The sequence below is a fragment of the Rutidosis leptorrhynchoides genome, chromosome 8 (assembly GCF_046630445.1).
Source record: "Rutidosis leptorrhynchoides isolate AG116_Rl617_1_P2 chromosome 8, CSIRO_AGI_Rlap_v1, whole genome shotgun sequence".
Classification (NCBI taxonomy): Eukaryota; Viridiplantae; Streptophyta; class Magnoliopsida; order Asterales; family Asteraceae; genus Rutidosis; species Rutidosis leptorrhynchoides.
The window spans coordinates 9,010,514-9,019,519 of record NC_092340.1 but is presented as its reverse complement, the minus strand read 5'-3'; the positions used below and the strand labels follow the sequence as shown (position 1 = coordinate 9,019,519).

Below are 9,006 nucleotides of genomic sequence, written 5' to 3'. Positions count from 1 at the left end.
AAAGATTTCGGAATAAAAGTGAACAATTTCTTCATAACTCAAATTTATAATCTATATGATATTTTAGGTTTCGATTGGCAAGCATTAGATTCAACATTTAAGTAACTTTCATGTTAGAATCATCATCGGATTAATGAATTGAATTCTTGTTCATCGTTCGTCATAACAGACTTTTATTTTTGCTTTGTTTCTCTGGATTCGCTCCTATCCAAAATTCGTTCCGAATCCTTTCACATATAATATAATTGTAAGTGATATATAATTGGAGATACTTAATATCTTGGAAGAATCTGAGCTCGTCATGAATATGAAATGATTGTACGTTTTCTCTTTCCTATTTTTATGGAAAAGATAAGAAAATAATTGTATAGCTAGGTTGTCGCCAAAAACTATACACTGCTTTCGAGTTGTCACTATAAAATATAAAATATGAAAATACATTATATTGGATCAAGATCTTTTATATATAGAGGTGAAACCTTTAACTTGTAATATACCACTGATAAAGATTTTTAGTTTCATAAATTATCAGACATATATATTATCAGGCATATATATTTATAATATATATTTTTAGTTGCATATAATGCCGTTAAAAAAATATTATATATAATATATAATATATATTCTCAATTTTCAATTCGTTGCACGACCATGAAAATAACTGATAACACTACTAGTTTGGAACTATAAAGGATTTAATTATTATTGCTTATAGTTATCATTGGATACCTTAAACGCAAATTATTAATTACTAATTATATATATTAATTAATATATATACATGCATGCTTGTATATTTAGTCGAATAATTGCAAATAAAACCTAACAAACCACCAATGATTCATCGTGGAATTTGGGGATTAATTAAATTATGTTGCCATTGTTACACTCTTCTATCTATTGACTTACTATTCAGTGTGAACAGATAGACGGTGTTACAGTAGTTCTAAAATACAATATATAATATTATATGTATATTATTACTACACTATCAATAAGATAAAACTGATGAATAGTAACTAAGGGTGTTTTCGTATTTTCACATTTTTTCTCTCTAAATTTCATTTCACTTACAAAGTCCCTCCCCCTCACTTCTTAAAAAAAAAATCAAATTGCCCTTCAAACAGGGGGATAAAGTGTTAAATAACCATTTTCATAAAAAAATCTTAAATAAACTTCACCCAAATATTCAACGGGTCATATGACCTCGCTCGCAACGAGTTAAATTTTTCTGACACCATCGTTAAACTCGAAATAATTTTAGGAACACAATGTCACTAACTATACGCAAAACGGACGCTTTTTAAAAAACGCTAAATATTTGGGGTACTTTTCATACACGTTGATTTTGCGTTAAATTTTTAAAAGTCGACAATTCCATAGTGAAACACGGAGATGCACATATATTGTAAATTTAAAATAACATACAAATCTTTCACGGGTTATATCTTTTAGTTCGACTCGAGTTGAGCTTCAACGACATCATCGTTAGCCACGAAATAATATTACAAACTAAACACAATAAAATACATTGACAACCGAACTCCCGGCGCGAAGCGAGGGTTCGAAAACTAGTTTAAACCAATTTATATTTATTTATATAAATATAAAAACGATAAAGATAAAAAAAAAATAGAGTAAACCATTAAAATAGTAAGGATAAAGGTATATGGGTATGGACGTATGGTAGTCATACTTTATAAATTATGTATTATGTATACCAATTAAAAAAATACTTTACATATACTCAATAATTAATAAGAAAAATTTTCAAGAAATCTTGATAACCTGATTAAGTGTCCCTACAGTTGAAGATCTCATTACCAGATGTATCTCTAGAATGACTATTTAAACAGGTATTTTATTTTATAATTGATCTTATTCTCCAAATATACAGTGGTTGATCAAATCCTGGTGAGCTTAACCAAAGACTATTAGCATAATTAAAGCGTTATCGTACATATAACTTTAATTATAATTATGTTCTCTTTCCAGCTAAGTACTGATGACCGGGTATTTCATCAGATCCCTTCTACAATTTCATTCCAATCAAATCAACAAGATGATCTTATAGTACTTGATCCTTTTCATGATCATGCTACCATGGATGCCATGGTCAATACAAATAAAAAGTCAGTCAACAAGTCTAGGAAACGGCAAGGAGACACGTCACCTTCTTCTTCTAAACCTAATTCTTCAGCAACAACTACTGATCATCAAGGGGCAGTAGTAGGAGATCATGGTAAAGATGAAAATACACAACGAAAATTGGTTCATAGAGAGATAGAACGACAACGCCGTCAAGATATGTCTAAGCTTTACGCTTCACTTAGGGGTCTACTCCCCCTTGAATTCGTCAAGGTTAGCAATTTTTGTCTTGTCAAGCTAATTATCATTACGTAATCGATCTATTTGTAGCTATAAAAAAGGTTAAACTGACCGCGTGTGAGAGAAAAATCGTGAAAATCATGATTAAAGGAACATGAGGCTGTAACTGAACTCATCACCTCCGATTTATGTTGTATATCCTCTAGTCACGAGCGCAGAGAGATTCAACATAAAGCGAATGCCGTGCATTCTAATATATAAATGAAGATTAATAATATGATCGAGAAGATATGATATGTACTACTAGCACTACTCAACACATTAGACCATACATGGTTTTGATCATATATATCTCTAGCTAGTTTATATTTCTAAAATGTGTGTGTGTGTGCGGTTTAATTTGTACTTAACAGTACGAATTCGTGTTGACGTGTGTGAGTAAATTGTATTTTTAAAAGAGCTTTAATCATTAGGGTGTACTTAAAGGTGAAATATTGGTAGTTATGTAACTAATCAAAAATGATATGTTACATGTACTACTAACAGTATTCAACTTCAAACCATACATGTTTCTAAATGTGTGTGCGGTTTAATTTGTAACACTATATATGCATCTTGCATATAACTAGTAACGTAACATAATTTATTTTCGTTTTATGCTGAATGAATTATTTTCTAATTTCATGTTTGATATAATATAATTAGGGAAAGCGATCAACGTCGGATCATATGCATCAGGCAGTGAACTATATTAAACACATGCAACAAAACATTGAAGTTCTAACTGTCAAGAGAGATCAGCTCAAGAAATTCGTAGAGACGAGTGTTCCTCAGCTACCTGATCATACAAATATTAACGAAAAAGGCAAAATGAATCTGCAGCTTCCTAATACGATTTCGATCAGTTTTTTTGATGGGGGAATTCAGATTTTAATTAATAGTTGCTTGATAGAAGACGGGTTCCCTTATTCGGGAGTACTAAATGCGATTTCTAAAGAAGGTCTTATTATTAAAGCATGCACTTGTACTAAAGTAAACAACCGGTTGCTTCACTCTATACAATCCGAGGTAAAATTCGTTAATTATCATTATAATGCCAATTATTGTTAGAAAAAAAAAATCTAATCTAGTTCTCAGTTAAGTTGACAGATCGATAACATTTTTCAGGTGAATGATCCAATGTCGACTGATATCTCAATGTTGCAACAAAGGTTAACTGCTGTAGCCAATGATTAGTGAATTTCAAGATAGCTGCATAAGTAATTTAGGTAATTAGGTTTGGTTAAGTGAGCTTATTATGAATTATTGAAGTGGTTTTCTCCATGTATCCACTTGTTTTTTTATGTTCAAACACAAGATCTTTATGGGTGAAAGCTGGTTTTGGATAACATAAATATATGTATGTGATATAGATGTATGTATGTATTTTTAGATCTTTGTTTGGGGTTGAAATAGCAAGTTTCTATTTGGATTTGATATATTTATGTAATCCATGGAAGACTTATGTTACTTTTTGTTAAGAAAATCGACATCGAATTATAGCAAACCGCTAGTAATAATTGAAATAGCGACAATAAAGAGACACCGAGATTTAACGTGGAAAACCCCAATAGGGTAAAAACCACGGGCAAGGAAAGAAAACGTTTCACTAATAAGAATAATAGGAATTACACTTCTCTCTAATTACAAGGATAAGCACTAATCTTTATATCTCTTGTAATTAGGAGACTAAACACTCAAACTCTCTATTAACTCTTTTAGTACAAGTATGAGAATGTGTTTTTGGGATGCATGAATAAGCTTATGTACATCTCTATTTATAGTAAGAGATATGGAGTTAGTGAAGTATGAAAACATTTCAAAGCCTCCACTGTAATAGCTTTCCCACAATATACATGTGATTGTTGACCATAGAATTCACCAACCATCCACCGTCCAATTTAATATTTCAACAATCTTCCACTTGAAGGTTTGATTGAAGCTCAATAAATCTTCACACGATAATCTTTCCTTGTCAATGATGTTGCTTACGTCTCCGCTAGGCCGCATGAGGAACGGCACCAAACAAACTTGTCACGGTTGATTGACTTTGTTAGAAAATCGGCCACATTGTCGTCAGTATGAATTTTCTGCACATCCACGGTTCCTTCTTCCACTTTCTCACGAACAAAGTGATACGGAAATCGTATATGTTTTGTCTTTGAATGAAATGCTGGATTCCTTGCAAGATGCAAGGCACTCTCGTTGTCACAAAATAGAGTGATATTCTTTTGTTTGGGTCCGAGTTCCTCTAACAACATCTTCAACCATACTGCCTCTTTAGTAGCTTGAGTAGCTGCAACATATTCTGCCTCTGTTGTTGACGTGGCCACAACTGACTACAGTTTTGAAACCCAGCTTACTGTTCCACCACAAAGTGTAAAAACATATGCGGAGGTGGATTTACTTTTATCCATATCACATGCATAATCTGAATCAACATACCCTTTGACAATAAGTTCCGGTTCCCTATAACATAAAGCAACATCCGAGGTACCCTTAATGTATCTTAGGATCCTCTTTACCGCATTCCAATGCTCTTTACCAGGATTCGCCATGTACCGACTAACTACTCCCACTGCATGTGCAATGTCTGGTCTTGTACATATCATTGCGAACATTAAACTTCCCACTGCTGATGCATACACGAGATATCTCCTTCCTCTCGTATTCACTGCTAGGATACATAACGGAGGATAACTTGAGATTAGTAGGAAGTGGGGTTGAGATTGGCTTACTATCTTGCATATTGAAGTGCTGCAAGACTTTCTTCAAATAATTCTTTTGAGAAAGCCAAATCTTCCTATTATCTCTGTCTCGGTGAATTTGCATCCTTAGAATCTTGTTTGCGGCACCCAAGTCTTTCATTTCAAACTCCCTAGCCAATTGAGCCTTCAGCTTATTAATACGATCTTTGTTGGGGCCTGCAACCAACATGTCGTCTACATATAACAGCAAAATGACAAAATCATTGTCCCCAAACCTTTTGAAATATGCACAAGGGTCTGCATAAAGTCTGTTATATTCAAGGCTCATTATGAAAGAATCAAATCTCTTGTACTAGCATCTCGGCGCCTGTTTGAGACCATACAGAGATTTCTTTAACCTACAAACCAAGTTCTTTTTTTCTTGTAGTTCAAAACCTTCTGGTTGAAACATATAAATTTCTTCTTCAAGAATTCCATCAAGAAATGCAGTTTTCACATCTAGCTGCTCTTCTTTCTGAGCATATCCTTTAATCACCAGTCTTGCACGATACCGCTCCACTTGATCATCGCCATTTCTCTTGATCTTATACACCCATTTATTTCCAATAGGTTTTCTACCTTTTGGCAATGGCACAAGTTCCCATGTTTTATTTTTATGAAGAGCTTCAATTTCTTCCTGCATAGCTGTCATCCACTGAGATGCATCTGAATGATTTAGTGCCTCGTGAAGAGTTGTTGGCTCTCCTTCCTCTGTTAGAAGACAATATGCAACATTGCTTTCCATAATATAATCTAAGTGCCACCCTGGATGTTTCCTTTCCCGATTAGAAATACGAGTCGCTGGAGCTTCATCAACGACTACTTGATTTTCATCATGCTCTGGTACTGCTTCAGAAGAATCTTTATGAAATTCATTACCCACCTGTATCGGTATAGTTTCTTTTGAAATGCTAACATCTTCAAGATCTTTGTCTTCTGTAAAGACAACATCTCTGCTGATGACTACTTTGTGGGCAGTGGGGTCCCACAAGCGATACCCCTTAACTCCATCAGCATACCCCAAGAACAAACACTTTCTGGACTTTGGATCCAACTTTGTCGTTCCTTGAGAATTGTACATTGCGTACACAGGACTTCCAAATACATGAAGGTCAGAATAATTAACTGGTTTTCCAGTCCACATCTCCATCGGCGATCTCAACTCAATTGCAGTTGATGGTGACCAATTTATCACGTAACAGGCAGTACTTACTGCTTCTGCCCAGAATGATTTTCCCAAGCTTGCAGTTGTTAACATCGCCCTTGTTCTATCTAACAAGGTTCTGTTCATCCGCTCTGCCACTCCGTTTTGTTGAGGAGTGTATGCTGTTGTGAAATTCCTTTTGATACCTTCTTGTTTGCAAAACTTATCAAATTCATCACCAGTGTATTCTCCTCCATTCTCTGTCCTCAAACACTTGATCTTTTTACCAGATTCAAGTTCAACCCGCGCTTCGTAAACTTTGAAAGCTTCAAACACATCTGCTTTCCTCTTGATTGGGTACACCCAACATATCCTAGTGTAATCATCAATAAATGATACAAAATACTTTGCTCCTTCTAGGGATTGAACTGGTGCTTGCCACACATCAGAGTGAACCAATTCCAGAACCAATTTACTTCTAGAATTTGATGTGTTAAACTTCAGGCGATGCTGCTTGCTGATTACACAATGCTCACAGAAAGGTAGCGATACCTTTGTAAGACCAGGAATAAGATTTCTTTCAACAAGAATCTTCATACCTTGTTCAGACATGTGTCCAAGCTTTTGATGCCATGTTATAGCAGCTTTATCACTTGAACTATTCGAAGCAACGGATGCTTCCGATTCCTGTACCGTCTCGCCTTTCAGAATGTATAAATTAGCACCCACCTTTTCTCCTTTCATAAGTACAATCGCGCCTTTCTTGATTATCATGATCTTCTCATGTATCACCATCTTACAACTAAGATCATCCAATTGTCCTAAAGACAATAAGTTCTTCTTCAAACCCTCCACGTGTCGTACACCTTGAATAGTACGAACTGTACCATCGTGCATCTTCAGAATGATATCTCCAATTCTAATGATCTTTAGTTCATGATCATTACAACTATATACAGATCCTCCTGAGATACGTTCATATTGTTTGAACCATTCTCTTCTAAGGGTCATGTGAAAAGTAGCCCCTGAGTCAAATAACCAGACATCAACAAATGTCTTTCTGCCTTCATTTGCTACCACTGCTTCACTAATCAAAGCAGTCCCATCTTCTAAAATGCTTGCGATATTTCCTTGAGGATTAGAGTTTTTAAACTCCGATAATCCTTCTTCAGATGACATTTCTTGCCACAATTGTAGCATGTATAGGTCTTCTTCTTTTTAGACTTCGGTTTACCATGATTGTGACTCCCACTTGAGCCACGTTTCGTTGATCTCCCTCCTGATACTACCAAGGCCTCCACTTGTCGTGAACCGGCCTGTTTGTCCTCCTTGTTATTGTGCCGATTTTCTTCTTCTAGAATAGCAGCCGCAACTTCATCATAGACTAGATACTCCGAGAGAACATTATTGGTTAAGTTAATAATGAGTTGATCATACGAGTCAGGTAGACTCTGAAGTAAAAGTTCAGCACGTTCTTTTGGCTCTATATTGCAACTTAATGAAGCGAGTTGAGAAAATAGAGTATTCAAATAATTAATGTGCTCATTAACTGAAGTAGATTCATTCATGTGTAGCGCATAAAGTTTCCTCTTAAGGAATATCTTATTGTGGAGTGATTTGGTCTCGTACAATTTTAAGAGGTGATCCCAAATCTCTTTCGCCATCTTCTTTTCTTCTATGCTAGACAAAACGCCATCTGCTAGTGCCAGATGAAGATTTGCGATAGCCTGGCCATCCATCTCTTCCCATTTTTCATCAGTGACTTCGGCGGAACGTCCACTGATGGCCGCCAAACACTTATCCTTTCTCAGGATAGATTTCATCTTTAGTTTCCATAACGAGAAGTTACTCCCGTTGAACTTTTCAATTTCGAATTTCGTAGACATTGCTATAATCACAATCTTCTTTTCGACAATACTATTTTTCTGAGAAATAGTACCCGGGAACTTTTATCGAGTGAAATTAATCTTACTTATTTTCTGATGTGGACGATCCACTCCCGTGGCAACCACAGAGCATACGATAAGTAGATTAATACACACTAGATATTAGAACCTTAGCTCTTGATACCACTTGTTAAGAAAAGCGACACCGAATTATAGCAAACCTCTAGTAATAATTGAAATAGCGACAATAAAGAGACACCGAGATTTAACGTGGAAAACCCCAATAGGGTAAAAACCACGGGAAAGGAAAGAAAACGTTTCACTAATAAGAATAATAGGAATTACACTTCTCTCTAATTACAAGGATAAGCACTAATCTTTATATCTCTTGTAATTAGGAGACTAAACACTCAAACTCTCTATTAACTCTTTTAGTACAATTATGAGAATGTGTTTTTGGGATGCATGAATAAGTTTATGTCCATCTCTATTTATAGTAAGAGATATGGAGTTAGTGAAGTATGAAAACATTTCAAAGCCTCTACTGTAATAGCTTTCCCACAATATACATGTGCTTGTTGACCATAGAATTCACCAACCATCCACCGTCCAATTTAATATTTCAACACTTTTTGGGTAAACTTGATGTCTATTAATTCAAGGTTCTACTCATGATGTTGAATCTGAAGTTAATCAAGAAAGTGAATGTTACTATTACTATGAATAGTAAGCTTTTAAGCTAGATGGAGTATGTAATATAATGTAATATCATGAGAAAGGTTAGTTAGGTCAATGCAAATTAGGTAATCAAGATTCTACATTGTATTGGATAATGATATGTCTATGATCTATCTATATA

At 34.9% G+C, this 9,006-nt stretch overlaps 1 protein-coding gene across 1 annotated transcript; it reads left to right on the top strand.

The window, feature by feature from the left end:
* Positions 1 to 1,983: 1,983 nt before the first annotated feature.
* Positions 1,984 to 3,622, top strand: LOC139863088 (transcription factor bHLH118-like). Its single transcript, XM_071851731.1, has 3 exons — positions 1,984 to 2,364; positions 3,037 to 3,399; positions 3,499 to 3,622. The coding sequence occupies exons 1-3, from the start codon at positions 1,984 to 1,986 to the stop codon at positions 3,565 to 3,567; spliced, it is 813 nt and encodes a 270-aa protein (XP_071707832.1). The 3' UTR covers positions 3,568 to 3,622.
* The last annotated feature ends 5,384 nt before the right edge of the window (positions 3,623 to 9,006 follow it).